The following is a 16,711-nucleotide window of genomic DNA, read 5'->3' as shown; positions in this document are numbered from 1 at the left end:
TGTGGCTGTAGCGACTGTACCGGGCACCCAAGGGCTTGCCCAGCATGCACACCATCTCCCTGTCCCCTTTCTCATTCCTGGTTTTCAGCCCTGGGGTGCTTCTAGAAAGCTCATCTTGGCCTGTGGACTCTGAGCATGCTCTTGGTTTCAGCTGTTGAACATGAGGAATCCTGACGGAGGATTCGCCACCTATGAGAACAAGCGTGGGGGGCACTTGCTGGAGCTGCTGAACCCATCTGAGGTCTTTGGTGAGTGTTTGACCAGAAGTACAGTGCACAGATCTGGGCCCCAGGTGCTGGCAGAGCCTGAGGACCTCTCCCTAGTTGGGGTGGCAGGGTGCTTGGGTTTTGGATGAAAGGGCTGTGGCTCTGTCTTGGGGCCACTGGTGGAATTCTCACTGGACTCCCTGGCTCAGCCTGGCTGGCTCTTGATTGTGCAAATTTGCTTGTGTGGAACTGCTATGCATCTTCAGAGGCTTCATGGTGCTCACGGCACTTGTGGCACTGTGTGGGAGACTGTGGTGTATGCTGTGGGCTGCTGGACCAGGTCTGCATGCTGCTGTGCTCTTGAGTGACCTTGGGGCACCTGCTATACACCTCCTTGGTGGCCTCTGTCATCTCACTCCTCAACCTATCAAACTTTGGGGGAGGGATGCAACTGTTTTCTGTGTGTCCCTTGTCCTGGGCAGCACCCCTCTTTGCCCTACCTTGCATACCTCACAGCTGAACAAACCTTGCTTGGGCCCTGAACCACGCAGCCTAAGCCACAAGAGGGTCCTGCCTAGGCATAGGGTCTGCATGCTGTGCTGCCCTTGCTGATGGTCACTTGGACTGGATTGTGGGTCCTGGGCAGTGCGGCAAGTCACAGGCCTCGTCCCCCCTACCCCTGCCAGGGGATATCATGATCGACTACACGTACGTGGAGTGCACCTCGGCAGTGATGCAGGCACTGAGGCTTTTCCACAAGCACTGTCCAGACTACAGAGCAGTGGAAATCAGGTGAGGAGGGCCTAGGCTGGAGACGTCATTCTCTGACATAGGCCTAGCTACCTACGCCGGGCTGCTGTGGAGAATGGACTGTCTGAGCATGGGGATTTCTGTGGTCCCTGCATTCAGCAGTGCATGTGTGAGGCTAAGGACCCCTCAGCCGTAATTCAGAAGGGTTGTGATTCTCCTCCTTTCCTCCCCCTCCAGCTTCCCGTTGTTTTCTTCAAGCTGCTGCCTGTGGCATCCTGCAGGCGCACCATCCCATTCCTGGTGTGTGTGAGCTGGGGACAATGGCAACTGTTGGCTGAGTGCAGTTGCCACATCCCCCCACCGCCCCCTGGCCCCCGTGTATTATGAACACTTGCTCCTGGTCCTTTTTCTTGAGCTGAGGCCTCACTGTGTTGCCCAGGTTGGCCTTGGCCTCCGTAGCTGGACTAGAGGCATGCACCACTATGCCCAGCTTCAATGTCTGTTTTTATGAAACATCCTTCTGTGAAAATTCTGTACTTGTTTTTGGAGGCACATGTGTACCCATTCTTGTGGGTGTGGGCATAGGTGTGGCATTGCTGTGTTCTAGAGTCATTACAGGGCACGCAGATTCTGCAGGTTCTTTGCTTATTTTCATTGTTCTGTCTTTCTTTCTTCTTTTTTTTTTTTCTTACTGGCGATTGAACTCAGGGGCACTTGCCCACTGAGCCACACCCCAGCCCTATTTTGTATTTTATTTAGAGACAGGGTCTCACTGAGTTGCTTAGCACCTTGCTAAGTTGCTGAGGCTGGCTTTGAACTCTTGATCCTCTTGCTCAGCTTGCCCAGCTGCTGGGATTACAAGCGTGTGCCACCGTGCCTGGCCAATTATTTGTTTTTGAATGTTAAATCTGATATAGGTCAATTTTGCCAAGGTGTATTGTTCTTTTATATTGCAGAATTTAATTTAAAGAATGTTTTGTTTAACATATTTACATCTGTGGTTATGGGAGAAACTATAATTTTTGTTTCTTTTAATGTCCTTATCAACTTCTGTTAAGATAATGTTGGACTCATAAAGCCAGTGAGAATGCTTTTTTAAATACTCTTTAGAAGAATAAGTAATAATGCCATGTTTATGCTATTTCTCCCTTATATGTTTATAACAATTCACTGAGAATCCATGTGGGCCCAGAGTTGTCTCAGAGATTTTTTAATCTTTATTTTATTTTTATGAGGTGCTGAGAATCGAACCCTGTGCCTCATGCATGCTAGGCAAGTGCTCTACCACTTGAACCACATCCCCAGCCCTCTTGTCTCAGAGATTTTTAATTGTAGATCTGCCTTCTCTGATGGAGGACTGTAAGGACTGGGTGCTCTTCGCATCAGTGTGGGGATTTCCATCTCAGCTGGTGTGGGCCATGGCCCAGTTGTCCCACTGTCCCACTTGAGCACTTCATGTCCTTCCTGACGCTTGCTGAGCCTTTGGAAGAAGCCATCGTTAGTCTTCAGTTCTGCCCAGGATGTCTGTTTATTTCTCATCTGTTTCTGCTCTTGATTATTGTCTCTCTACTTTGTTTTTCTAACTTGGATACTTAGATAAGTGACTTTCAGCTTTCTTCTGTTTGAACACGCAGCTGGTGCTGGGAATAAGTTTTGAGCTATCACTTGGTTAAGAGTTCTTCCCTGGCCCCTGAGTCATTCAGGAGTATGTTCTGAGGATCTTGGTGCAGGCCCTAAGCACCAAGGCAGCTTCTGTCCTGACAGGCAGGTGCAGCTGTGTGAGCGCGTGGCCCTGTTCTGGTCACCCAGGCCGAACACCCAGGCTGGTACGGCCCTTGGCCACATGATGCTCCGCTGTGTGGTGTGGCCCTTACTCCTGAGCTCTAGTTGTCTTTGCTGTGCTCTCTGGATGGACCCTTCTTATTAACTCATCATCTTTTAAGAATTAAACTGAAGCATGTTCTTTAAAGAAGACTTGGCACAAACAAAAGTGTAAAGAAGAAAGGAAGCTATCCCCAGTGGCTGGGAAAAGAGCCAGCCACTCCTCTGGTCCTGGGAGGGTGTGGCTCTGTAGTACTTCCCATGGGCCTGGTGACCAGAGCTGTCCTCAGCATGCCTGGCAGTGGGCACGGCTGTCCCATGGGTGACCTACTCAGTAGCCTCTGTGCTCCTGGTCTCGACCTCTGCCTTCCAGCTATCCTTTTTACCCGTCACTAGATTCTCCCATTAGGCATTGTCTGTGACATCCTTACCCCCCAGCTCTCCCACTGCCTGGGCCCCATGTGGCTATGAGGCGGGTAGTACATGCAGGGAGCACTGGTTGGAGCCCTCTGTCCTCATGTGCACAGAACACATCTGTCCTCTGTGCCACGTCCACTCAAATCCTGGCCTGAAGTTTTGCTAGGATGGATTTTCTTCTTGAAAACATATTTTAAGTTTAGTAAATACTTCTGTGTCTTATGTTATAGATATTTTTCTCCAGTTTCTTTGTTCTTTTTGTCTTTTCAGGGATATGAACGTTAGCCTTCGATTTTTTGTTTTTGTTTTTTTGGTACTAGCGATGGGATCTACAGTGACCTACCACTGAGCCACATCCCCACCCTTTTTAATTTTTATTTTGAGACAAGAGTCCTGCTAAGTTTCTGAGGCTGGTTTGAACTTGTGAATCCTGTTCAGCCTCCCGAGTCACTGGGATTATAGGTGTGTGCCACCATGCCTTGCCGTACTCTCTGTTTTTGTTTTTTTTTTAATTGGTTGTTCAAAACAAATACTCTCTGTTTTTTAAATGGTCAAACATATATGTCTAATTTGTTTATTGTAATTTTTTATTTATTTCAAGAACGTCTGAGATACAGTTTGAGGTTGGCAGTTACTCTAACACTATGTGGAATATTCCATTACTACTACACTTTGTCAAACTTCTCCCTTGATTTCACAGTTACAGGAAAGTTACAAAGCAGCAGGAGGTAGACCTGCTTCTCCTCTGGTCCCTTAATTGTTCACGTCTTTTGCTTGCTCCTCTTGTTTCCTGATGTGGCTGAGAGGGATGGTGTGCTGTGCTTGCACCAGCCCGCAGGCAAGTGCCTTTGTGGGAGTCAGCTGAATGCCACTAACCTCAGCCCTTGTTGGGCCTCTGTGTGCCATGTCCTTACAGCACAGTCTTCTCCCAGCTCCGACTGGGCTATCTGGCCTGCCCTCTCCGTCTGGGCAGGTCTTTGGTCTTGGGCTTGAAGGGAAGTCGTGTTGTAGGGTGAATTCAGCATGTGCTGCTGTGGTGGGACTCGGCCAGGCTGTGGAAGGTACATTCCATCACAGCTGAGAGGCACTCGCTGCTGCATCACAGCCCCCAACCTTCCCTGGAGGGCGCCTTGGATCCTGTGCAGGCTGCTTCTCCAGGGCTCCCCTCGGTGTGGGCCTGCGGTGCTTTTCCTCCTCCCTAACGTGTGTGGCCTTGGTGCCATCACTGTCCCTTCACGTTGCTCTAACAGCTTTTCTCTCCTTTTGATTGCTTATTATCTCATGGCCTTTGATTTTGATATGATCATGTAACTAGATGGTTTGTTAGACTTAAAAAATTGATAAACTTTATTTAGTGTATTTAGATTTATAGAAGAATTGAGGGAAGATGGAGTTCCCCCACTGCCAGCCTCCCCCCAGGTTTCTAGTGTCCACATTGAGCACTGAAGTGGCATGTTGTTGCAGCTGATGGTGGTTGACATTGGGCTCCCCCTTCATGGCAGCATCCTCTGGGTGTTGACAAACTACAGTGAGTGACACATGTCCACATCACGTCTAGAGCTGCTCCGAAAGCCCCTGTGTTCTCCTGGGCACCCTGCCCTGCCTCTGGCAGCTCCAGTTTTGCCAGCAGCATGCACTATCCAGCCCGGCCTGTCACTCACAGTGTGCAGTTGGGGCCTGCATATCTTTCACTGTGTGGTAACGTGTTTCTTTTCTTTCCCCCGTTTTCTTTTCTGCCATGCTGGGAGCCATGTCCAGGGCCTCACGCTTGCTGAGCATGCCCTCCACCTCTGCTGCTTTTCAGTGCTGGACCGTGCTCCCTTGTTGGTATACACTGTTTTTCTATCCTGTCATCTACAAGCGTGCTGTTTGTTCCTAGTTTGGCAATTACAAGTAAAGCTGCCATGAGTGGTTAATGCCAGGAGTGTGGTCACAAGGCTGGACTGTGTTGTCTTGTGAAAAACCACAGGCTGTCTGTGGAGTCCTTCTGCATTTCCACCAGCTATGAGAGAGAGTCCTGCTGCACACCCTCGCCAGCCTGGCGTTGTCGGGGTCCGGTGGTGGAGTGGTGTGGGTTTTCCCTCAGTCCCCGTGGTGCAGGGTTAGGTGTGTTTTCCTCTTGTCTGGGCAGTTTTCTGTGGAGCTGTGCGTGAGGTGACTGAGGTGACTGTGTTCCTGCAGCTTCTCGGTGCATTTGCCCTGGCCTTTGTCCGGTTTCAGCCTGGTGAGGACCATCTGTGCCATCAGCCTCTTCTGTTGCTCCTTCCCAGTGTGATGGTGCTTTTCTTCCTGCCGGCCTGACAGCTCTGCCAGTTTGCTGGCCCTTGTTGAGTTCTCGAGCAACTTCCTCATCCCCTCAGAAGGGCACAGGCCAACCACTACGTCCATTTCAGTTCTTTGGGAAGTGGACTGACTGCAAGATCCTCCTGTGCACATGGCAGGGCCCTGAGGCCTGAGCTCCCTCTTCGTCAGGGCCGCTTCAGCAGCGGCACTGAAGGGAAAAGCTGGCTATCTCTTTTGTCTTTTCTGACACTGGAGTGTAACTGAGGGTCTTACACATGCTAGGCAAGTGCTTTACCACTGAGCCACATCCCCTGTCCTTTTATTTTTATTTTGAGACAGGCCTCACTAAGTTACCCAGGCTGGCTTTGAGCTTGCGATCCTCCTGCCTCAGCCTCCTGAGCTGCTGGGATTACAGGCATGCACCACCATGCCCACTTGTGTATCTGTTTTTTGATGAGGTATCTGTTAAGTCTTTGGCCTGTTTTATAGTTGAATTGTCTGTTTCCTGATTGTTGAGTTCAAGGTTTTGCATGTATTGGGTGCCAGTTTTTTTTTAATATTTATTTTTTAGTTGTAGGTAGGCAGAATATCTTTATTTCATTTTCATGTGGTGCTGAGGATCGAACCTAGTACCTCACGTGTGCTAGGCAAGCGCTCTGCCACTGAGCCATCACCCCAGCCCCAGGTGCCAGTTTTTTTTTTATCAGATGTGCTTTCTTTTTCTTTTTTTTTTAAGAGAGAGGGAGAGAGAGAGAATTTTAATATTTATTCTTTAGTTATCGGCAGACACAACATCTTTGTTGGTATGTGGTGCTGAGGATCGAACTTGGGCCGCACGCATGCCAGGCGAGCGCGCTACCGCTTGAGCCACATCCCCAGCCCCTATCAGATGTGCTTTCTGCAAATATTTCCTTCCACTCTAGCTTGTCTTCATTTTATTGAGAATATCTTTTTTTTTTTTTGGTACCAGGGATTGAACCCAGGGCCACTTAACCATTGAGCTACATCCCTAGCTGTTTTTATTTTTTTATTTTGAACAGGGTCTTTCTAAGTTGCTTAGGGCTTCAATAAATTGAGGCCAGCCTTGAACTTGCCATCCTCCTGCCTCGGCTCCGGAGTTGCTGGGATTACAGGCATGCACCATCGTGCCCAGCTGTTGATCTTTTGCAGAGCTGAAGTTTTCTGTTTTGGTGACATCCAGCTTATCAGTGTTTTCACTCATGGATCCTACTTTTTGGTGTTGTTTTTACTTTTTTTCTTTTTCTTTTTTTTTAGAACTGGGGATTGAATGCAGGAGTGCTTATGCTTAACCGCTGAGCCGCCCCTTAGCCCTTTTTTATATTTTATTAAAGTCAGGGTCTCACTGAGTTGCTAAGGGCCTTGCTAAGTTGCTAAGGCTGACCTTGAATTTGCGATCCTCCTGCCTCAGCCTTGTGAGTTGCTGGGATTATGGGGGAGGGGTGGGCATGTGCCTGCCCTGCTGGTGTCGTATTTAAAAAGTAATTGCCAAACAGGGTGTGGTGGCACATACCTGTAATCCTAGCTCCTTGGAAGCTGAGGTAGGAGGATTCCAAGTTCAAGGCCAGCCTTAGTTAAACTTATTGAGACTTTAAGCAAATTAGTGAGAACTTATCTCAAAATAAAAAAGGGCTTGGGATGTAGCTCAGAGGTAGCGTTCTCCTGGGTTCAATCCCAATACCAAAAACAAAACAAAATTATGGGGAAATAAAAAGCATTTGCCAAGCCCCAGTTACCCAGGTTTTCCTGAATAGAACTGGGGCTTTGTTTCTACTTGAATCTTATAGACAAATATTTAATCTCTCTGTGCCTGAGTGTATGTGCCTACTTGAAAACAGAGGCAGGGCCTAAATTCTGTTTTCCCTCACCATGTCTAACATCCACACAAACCCCTACACCAGACTCTGCTCTAACATATTTATTCCTCTCAACCCTGACAAAGCGGGAGATGCTGTGGCCTTCATTTAGCAAGGTCTCAGGGCCTGTAAGGCTCCTGGTTATTGTGGTCTCATGGTGAGTCGACGGGGCAGGTTCAGTCCTCTCACTCCATCTCCCTTCAGCAGTGTTGGCTGTTCTGTTTTTGCCTTTCCAGATAAATTCTGGAATCCAAAATAACCTGCTGGGATTTTGGCCACGTCAGGAAGATCTTTGACTTCTTCCGTCAGAGTTTGTGGTACTGTCATGTGGATCCCGTGCGTGTTTTTGCCAGGCTCATGCTGGATCATTTCGTGTTGTGGTGCTCACGCGCGTGGCTCTGTGCTGGGAATGTGGACTCTAACTGCCCCCTGCCAGCAGGAGGCCGGGTGGCGTCCTGCAGCCTGCACTTGTTGCCGTGGACTCTTGGGGATTTTCTGCACAGACAGCCTCGTCTCCTGGGCACAGACGGTTTTGTGTCTCCCTTTGTCTGTCGCAGTGGCTAGGACACACGGCTCAGTGTCCCCTGGGGTTGTGTGGGCTCCTGACCTGTCCCAGGCTCAGCCAGAAGCTTCTGGTGTCTCACCATTTAGTGCCACGCTCGCTGTGGGCTTCTGTAGACGTTCTTGATTCAGCTGAGGAGGTTCATCTCTTCCTCGTTTGCTTAGAGTTTCATCCTGAGCGCATGTTGGATTTTGTCAAATGCTTTTTCTGCATTGGTTGATCGTGGTTTGTTTTTCTTTCTAGTGGTTTTTGTTCTTTTTTTGTGGTGCTAGGGGTGGAACCCAAGCAAGTGCCCTGCCGTGAGCTGCATCCGCCCATCGTGGCCTTTCCTCTTGTCTGTTTGTGTAATGGGTTGCTTGACTGGTCTTCAGAGGGGGAGCCAGCCTTGCTGCACCTGAGGTAGGTCCCGTGTTAGCGACGGTCCTCTGGAGACTTGGTGGACTTTCTTCCCTGAGTGGTGGAGTTCGCGGGTGAAACCATCGGGGCAAATCCCTCCCCTGATGACTTCCTGAGCTTTCCCTGTGGATGATCATTTCACTGGCAAGTGACTTCATCCCTCCCTTGTTTTTGGTTTTAAAACTAGATCTATAGTCCACAAAAGCCATATGAATGAAAGTAGTGTGAAGAGCTTAGAGACGTTTCCTCCCTGTCGGTCCCCAGCACTGCTGCCTTCCTCCACCGGCTGCCCTGGCTGAGGCCTCTAGGGTGCTCGAAGTGGAAATGGTGGAAGCTTTGCCAGGTTTGCTGCTCCCGGGGGAGAGCTGCTGTGTCTCTGCGGGAGTGGCACTGGTGGAAGCTTTTGGCATCGGCCTTTTTCAGTTGAGGAATTGCCTTTCCTGTGGACCTGTGAAGTGTGCTTGTCTCCGATTCAAGCAGGTGTTGAGCTCAGCCTCGACTAGAGGGTCCTCTCTGCCCCTTACTCACTGGTGCTGCAGAGGGCTGCAGTGCAGACGTTGGCAGGCCTGACCGAGCTGGTCCCCTCTGCAGAGTTAGAGGCCCATCTCCGCTTCTGTTCTGGGGAGAGTCCACATGACAGTAGGATGGACATTCTTGATGATTGAGTAGAGTTTACTGAAAAAGCTGCCAGGAGTTTTCTTTCTGGGAAGAGTTTGCACTTTGACTCCTGTTTTGGTACTTCTAGGACTCCAGGCACTCTTTCTTGAGGCAGTCTTGGTGTTGCGTCCCTATTGTTTTCCCCTGGAGTCACCTCACTCTCCACTTCAGAAACTGCTTATGGACTCTGTGCACATTCACTCCCTGGTACCAAGCAGCAGGGTGGCCACAGGCTTTGCTGTGGCATGGACAGTACATGGACAGCACACTGTGTGGTTCCTTCTCTGTGGGTCTAGCCAGGCGCAGCCTAGGAAGTCCCCTGCTTCAGAGATGTCAGCCTGGGGCCAACCAGGGCTGGGCCTTGTACGAGCACCAGTGGGGGATCCGCCTCTCAGCATGTGCTGGTGGGCAGGATCCCACCCCTTGTGGGTTGTCCAAGGCTGGAAGCTGCCATCTGTCCCCTGATGCGGGGGGGCCTCTGGTGGCTTGTGAAACCTAGCAAGGGAGAGAGCCTATGAGAGAGAGCCTGCTGGTCCTTCTCAGGGACAGGTCATCACAGGAACATTGTCCGATCTGCTGCAGCTGCCCTTTAAAAACAAGGCAGGCTCTGCAGGACTGCCTGGTGTGAGTCCTAGAAGAGGGTCAGCCTTTTGGAGGGCCTGTTGTTCTTTAGCGGGACCACCAGGTGTAGAGTTTACCTTCTCAGCCTTCTAAGTCCATCATTTCCTCTATAACCAAATTTTCTTTTCTTTTTTCTTATGCTATGCTGAGGTTTATGGTGTGGCGATGACGTTGTCTGTGGCCGATCTCCCATTCACCCTGTGGGACAGGCCCAGGCCTGTGTCTGACAGCGTGGACCGAGGCCGATCCTGTTATTGGCTGCACCCAGCACAGGCCTCATCCCCAAGGCCTTCCTCTTGCCTCTCTTTCTGAAGCTCTGACCATCTGCTTCCCCCTTCCTGTGTCCTGTGGCTGCTGCTTTTCCTACTGTCAGAAGGTCGTTTTGACTGTTTTCTAAAGGAAAGCCTGCTCCCTCTCAGGAGAGCGTGGCTTGGGGCGGGCACTGTGGTTTTGCTGGGTGCTTATTGGGCTCCGCCTATATTCCAGGGAGACACTGGAGCGGGGCCTGGCGTTCTGTCAGCAGAAGCAGAGGGCTGACGGCTCCTGGGAGGGGTGAGTCAGCACCTGGCCTCTGGGGTGTGGTGGAGGGTGGGGCTGGGCTTGCCCACTGGCTTCCTGCTTGTTGCCAGGCGTCTCTTGTGTGCGTGCCCATGTTGCCTGTTGTAGGGCGGTTGGCTCTGTGTGTGGAAGTGCTCTGTGGTCTGAGTGTGATGGCTTCTCCTCCTTGGCCATGTCACTGGGGTCTCCCCAGTCCACCTAGGGGGGCAGCAGCTGAGCCAGGTGGGCACTGCCTCTTATGCCCACACTGTCCCTGTGTCCCAGGTATGGGACTATAAATCTTCACCAGCTCCTGTACCTGGATGCTGGACACAGTGGGCTTCAACCTCATGCCAGGGCCCTGCAGGTGGTGCAGCTCATTTAGGGACATGCGGATACTTTCCCTGGCCCAGCCCCGCCCTTTCTGTTCAAGGACACCCCCTCCTCCAGGGCAAGAACCTGAGGCTGAGGCCCTCTCCCCTCTCTCTCCAGTTCCTGGGGGGTTTGTTTCACCTATGGCACCTGGTTTGGCCTGGAAGCTTTCGCCTGCATGGGGCATACCTACCGCGATGGGTGAGTGCAGCTGTGGGGCCATTGGCCCTCTGTGTGGTGTTTTCCCCTTTGATGTTTGATTTTGGGATCTCTTAGTATTTTTAAACAGTGAGATAAGAACAGCATCCCAGAAAATGTGAATCCCAGGTTGAACAAAGATGTTTCCCTGGCTTGGGAGCCTTTGGCTAGGGGCCACCTCAGAGTTTTCCAGAGGTGATCCCACACCTTCCCTGTACATACCTGCTCCCCAACCAGTAGGAGGGCTAGGGTCCAGGACATTCACCGGGCCCTGCTGAGAGAGGGGTGAAGCCTTGGGTCCAAGCCCTGTCTCTGACGGCCCCACCCAGCCCTTCTGGATCCAGTGAGCTGCAGGGGTGGAGTGTGCTAGGCCCTGTGCTTGACCGGACACAACCCAGGTATTCTTGATTTGTGTCAGGAACTCAGCCTGCGGCCCAGTGAGGCTGCCTGAAGCTGCAGAGCATTTTTCTGTGCTGAGCAGCCCAGGAGGCAGGTGTGTGTCCCCACTTCACAGCTGTAGGCCCTCTCCATGGCCCTGAGGCTGCTTGCCAGGGTGGGATCTGGGGGCCCTGAAGTCTCCTGGTCTCTGCAGGGCTGCCTGTGAGGAGGTCTCCCGGGCCTGTGACTTCCTGCTGTCCCGGCAGATGGTGGATGGAGGCTGGGGCGAGGACTTTGAGTCCTGTGAGCAGCAGCGGTACGTGCAGAGTGCCCAGTCCCAGATCCACAACACATGCTGGGCCCTGATGGGGCTGATGGCTGTCAGGTAAGAGTGACGGGATGGAGGGACCCTCAATGGTCAGCAGGTAGCCTGGGTCAAGTGCAGATGTGGAAAGAGTTGAGGGGGCCACAGGACTATGCTGCTGCTCAGCTGTCACTCGGGGGACAGAAGCTCCTCCAGGAGCCATGTTTCCCATTCCTGGTTAGGTGGCAGCCCATCCAGCTGAGTGGGGTCCTGAGAGAGGTTTCCTGGTGACAGCGTTGGTGGCCAGCAGTGGTTGGCAGAGCAAGGGAAGCAGAGACCTGAGGGACTGGGGTGACGTAGGCTGTGCACGGGGCTGCTTCCCGTGAGGCAGCAGCAGTGGTTGCCTCCATCTCTGCAGCTGGTCCTCCTGTGGTCACAGCTGATGCTGAGCCACACAGGTACAGATGCACACACAGAGACGTGCAGACTTGTGCCTGCACACAGGTGCACGTGCATAAGTGGACACACACATGCTGACGTGCATGTGGTGCTCCAGTCGGCTGCTCTCTTTGGTGTGAGCCTGAATCCTCTCAGTTGGTGTGAGCAGGTACAACAGTCAGGGGCACCCGGGGCAGGACTGTCAGGGGTCTGTTCCTGGTCATCCCCAAGGCTGACTTCAGCATCCCCATGCCCACAGTCCCCTCTGGTGTCTATCCTTGGCATCAAGCACTTCAGTGCACGTACTTGCCTGGCTTCCAGCATGCTGAGTGGGCATGTGGCTCAGCCTTCCCACCTGGGAAGCTCCATGTTCAGCTGGGTTCTAGGCACAGGTCTGCAGGAGGTGTGTCCCACCTGCCCTGCTCCCCTCTGCCATGGCAGGCTGAGCTCTTCTACCATTATAGTGTCGTGGGTTTTCTGTGAGCTTGGTGCACTATGGTGAGTACACACTCACACCCATCTGTGTGCACACCACCGAGCAAGTGTCTCCTCTCCTCAGGCACCCTGACATCACAGCCCAGGAGAGAGGGGTCCAGTGTCTGCTGGAGAAGCAGCTTCCCAATGGTGACTGGCCCCAGGTGCGTGAAACCCAGTGCCGGCCATTGGCTTGCATGTGGGTTCTCACATCCTCCCCTGTGTCCCTCACTGGGTGTTTTGGGGCTTGGGGTGCAGATACTCTGCCAACCAGAGGCCTGTGAGGTGGAGTTCTGGGGCAGGTTGCCAGTTCCGAGCAGGTCTTGCTGTCAGTCAATCAAGTTCTGGCAGGGGGCTGGGTGGGAGATGCCCTCGCAGCACAACCTTTGACTGCCCTGTTGTGTGGGAGCTGCACATGGCCCCTCACTCTCAGGAGGCACAGGTGCAGGCTCTACCTGTCCCCAGAGGGTGGGAGTCATGAGCCCCTTCCCTGCAGGAGTTCTGTAGAAGCTGGTGTGGCCGTGAGGGCTGGAGGCCCAGGGAGGGTTTGCTAAAGGCGACAGCCCCCAGCTGGGCGGAGGCTGGGCAGGAGGACTGCCAGCCTAAGTTTCCCTTGCCCCTGCTTGCTCAGGTGTGCACCAACCCTGTGGCAGCCAGGGCTGCGGTCCATGACAAGGCCCTTGGGCCCTGGTGCCCTTTTCTCTGTCCTTCTAGGAGAACATCTCTGGGGTCTTCAACAAGTCCTGTGCCATCAGCTACACGAGCTACAGGAATGTCTTCCCCATCTGGGTCCTGGGCCGCTTCGCCAACCTGTACCCCGAGAGCGCCCTCTCTGGCCGCCCTTGAATGCACCTGCCCTTGAGAGCATGCCAACCTGTGCTGGCTGCTGCAGGTGGCAAGCATCATCTTCACACCTGTGCCCACAAGACTGAGCTGTCTTGGCCAGGTGGCAGGTGCCCGTTCCCTGCCTTGTGCTGTAGCCCTCTGCTCCACCTCGGCACATGTGTTGGGATCAGTCCTGACGCAGGGACAGGGACTGGGTCGGTGGCTTTAGACTATAATTGCCAGAGTGATTGTCAATGTAGGTCTGGTTCTGAGAGGGCTCAGGGAGGAAGAGAGCGAGTCTGACTGTGACGTCAGAGGAGCCGCAGCACCTCATGCTGTCCCTGGCGCACTTCTTGCCTGAGGGAGGAAGGCTGGAGAGACGGCGTTCTCAGGAGAGCAGCTGCTGGGCCCCAAGCACTCCCCACCTGCTGCTGATTGGGGATGGGACCTGGGCTAGCTGCTCCCACATTCCTGTGCATGCTGGGTAAGGGAGGGACACAGCCCCTCAACGATGGTATAAGAGACTGGCCAGCGCGGAGTGGGCTGGGTTCTTGTTCACCGTGATGTACCAGGATTCAGTGCATACCCTGAGGCTGCGTGGTGGGGAGCCCAGGGTGGCACTGGCCTGCCCCTGGCTCGTGAGCTCGCCTGTCTGCACTGCATCCGTCCATGGCTGCTCGAGTCCTGACCTCCAGGCTTTGCAGGCCAGGGAGGGTGGGTACAGTTTTGGTGGTTCCATGGAGGGGCATTTCTCTGTGCTAGGGACAGTCGAGCACCCCTAGCTGCCACCCACCCAGAAGAACATTCAGGGTATCCCCTGGCCACTGCCAACTTCCATGTCAAGTGCTTGCTATGAGGGGGGATGGAGGGCCATTTTGCCAGAGTAGTGCCTGAGTGAGCTCTGAATTCCTCCCACCCCAGCCTGGGCTCGGGGAAGAAGACTGGGCCCTGGCTCTGCCTTCTGCCACGTGGAAGAGCACTCAGGCGCTCAGGGTGTCCAGTGGCAGCTTTCCTCCCCAGCCATGATGAGTGGGCCCCACAGTACCCCCTCGGGCTGCTGCTTTCACCCCATGCCTCTCTGATCACCTGCCCCTGCCCAGGACCCGCCAGGGCTGCCTCCTCAAGTGCAGGTCCACAACTCTGCCTCCTGCCCAGCCCTGTTGAGCCCTGCACAGCATGGTTCCATGCTTTCCTGCCTCAGTGACAGCCTGCGCTGCTGCCTGTGCTGACCAGCCCCTCTGCGCTAGACCTGCCCTAGCGGCAGCTGGTCTGCCCAGAAACTTCCAGCCAAGACCAGATCACTGTAGAAGACACAGGTTTTCCAGAAGGAAGCTGCAAACTGACTTTTCTGCTGAAAGTCACCTACATGACCAGCTTCCTTAATAAAGAGACACTTAAACCCATGGGGAGAAGAACACTGTGCTTGTTTGGCTTGGTCTGGGGAACTTGTGCTCTGGGGTGTTCTGAGACTGCCTCCTTGCCCCTGTGTGGGGAGAGTGGGACTCCTGGCCTCAGTTCAGTGCCAGAGAGCTGCGTAGGGACCAGTGTCCCCATCGCTGAAGGGGCATGCTTACCTGGCATGAGTGAAAGCAGGCTCTGAGCTGAGTGGGTCCCTGAGGAGTCTTGGGTTTGGCTTATTGGGTTTGGTTGTCAGGAGCAGATTCTGAATGTGCTGCAGGCCTGGAGCTGCCCTGGGTTTGCTGGGTGTCTGCTCATGTGGGAATCAGATGCCTCTTGGAGGGAGTCTCCGGTGGGAAAGGCTTAACAGGATGCAGCTTGTCTCTAAGAAGGTGTTTCCCTCATGGGATGTTGCTGTGTAGATTCACATTTTGGCCTATTTTCCCAAAAGCTGTTTGCTGTTGTTGCCTCATTCTTCTCTAATTTCAGCAAATAGGACAATATAGCCATATGTAATTGATCAGTGAAACTGATTTATTTCGTTTTTTCATCTGCAACATAAGTTACTTACAGTTCAGTTTGTTTCAGAATGGAATTAAGGTTAGAAAAATGAGACATTCTGATGGGTCATGAATGAGGTCAGCACTGACTCTCTGCCAGACTGTGGATGTGCTTGGCCTCCAGGGAGCACTGACAAGGACACGGTGGCCCAGGAGATGTGCAGCCCACTGGTTGGGGGCATCCAGAGGGGGTAGATGGGGACCCCAGGTTTCCCTGGGCTGTTCCTCACAGCATCTCTCCACAAGGGCATTGTGGTCAAGCCAGGGCCCTGAAAGCAGACCTGGAAGGTAGCCCAGTGGAAGCCAGGGTGTGGCTCTGGAGAGCTGGGTGAACTCAGCACGATCACTGGGTGCCTGCCATCTTCTCTGAGATTGTAGTACTGACTTGAAGCTTTCCATTCCTCATACAGGAGGATGGGGTGATGTGCATGACCAGAATCGACTGGTTCCATGGGACAGTCATCCTGGTTTTCTGTGGGATGGAATTCTGCACTCGGGGCAGCAAGGTCCAGAGGGTGTCTTGACTCCAGGGGTCTCCTGGGACTCAGGAGAGCAGCATGGCTTCAGGCAGCCCCAGGCACAGGCCTCCTACAAGAGTGAGCCCAAGGTCTGCACTCCCTGGGACAGGCCTGCCTTCAGGTCTCCCAGGGAAAGAAGCACGCTGAAGCTCCCAGATGGACAGAAGACTAGAAAAGCACACTTGAGCTCAGTGACCTGTTGGATCTTGGTGAGAGGCCTGACATGAAGCTGGGGACGGAAGCACAGAACCACTTGAAGTAATTCTGGCTGGCAGGTTTCTGCTCGGGGAAACCTGTAAGCCCACAGATCCAGACAGCCAGTGCCCCGGCACATCACCAAATACGAGTCCCGAAAGCCACAGACCAGCAGGTCACGTTCAAGAGCACGACGAGGATGACAGTGTGGGCCAGCGTAGAGTGCTGGGGACACTGGCCAGATTGACCAGAAAACAAGTGGATCGTTTTTCCAACTGACCCACACCAAAAAGATTTCCCACCAGCTGACCCATGGAAATGTCAAGGTGTTGAGGTGGAAGGGAAGTAGTACCAGGTGGAAGCAGCTCTTAGCCCAGGAAGGAAGAGCACCCAGATGGTAGGTGGCAAGTACAGAGGGCTTTCCCTCTTTGCTTAAAACAGAATCTCTTTAAAATAAAACACCACTGACATTTAAAAGTAAAAATAGTGGGGTTTTTAACCAGGAGCTATGAAAACAGGAACAGACAGGCTGCCCAGGGACGGAGGGAGCACACAGTGCTGGGTCCCCACCCGAATGAGAAGAGGTAGGTTACAAATAGTTTATTACTGAGAAGTAGGCTACAGCAAGTCAGAGGTGACCAAGGTGAACCCTGTCACAAACCCCTTCAAAGTTTGCTCCGGAAGGAACAAAATAATTCAAAAGGAGGCAGGGAAAAGAACAAAGACCAGAGGGGAACTCAGCTCCTAATGAGATGGAGACAGACTGATCCTTTCAAGAGTTCTGTTTTTGTGGGTATGATGCTGGGGATTGAACCCAGGGCCTTGTGCATTCGAGGCCAGCATCCTACCGACTGAGCTACATCCTTGGCTCCCTTTTAATTGTTTTATTAACTGTAAGAGCTAAGTGCTCCTACTAAAGAACAGACA

The 16,711-nt window shown here is 52.8% G+C and overlaps 1 protein-coding gene across 1 annotated transcript in view; it reads left to right on the top strand.

Moving 5' to 3' along the window:
• The window catches only part of LSS (lanosterol synthase), a 28,443-nt gene extending 13,412 nt beyond the window's left edge, over positions 1-15,031 (top strand). The window contains exons 16-22 of the mRNA XM_081302683.1: positions 152-248; positions 893-998; positions 10,074-10,139; positions 10,617-10,697; positions 11,287-11,457; positions 12,374-12,452; positions 13,003-15,031. Of these exons, the coding sequence (XP_081158809.1) occupies positions 152-248; positions 893-998; positions 10,074-10,139; positions 10,617-10,697; positions 11,287-11,457; positions 12,374-12,452; positions 13,003-13,134 (732 nt within the window). The 3' untranslated portion in view covers positions 13,135-15,031. The remainder of the gene's footprint in view (positions 1-151; positions 249-892; positions 999-10,073; positions 10,140-10,616; positions 10,698-11,286; positions 11,458-12,373; positions 12,453-13,002) is intronic.
• The last annotated feature ends 1,680 nt before the right edge of the window (positions 15,032-16,711 follow it).

This window comes from Spermophilus citellus, assembly GCF_964194105.1.
Source record: "Spermophilus citellus genome assembly, chromosome: 7".
Taxonomy (NCBI): Eukaryota; Metazoa; Chordata; class Mammalia; order Rodentia; family Sciuridae; genus Spermophilus; species Spermophilus citellus.
Note: the sequence above shows the minus strand (reverse complement) of the source record. Positions and strands in the feature narration are given on the sequence as shown.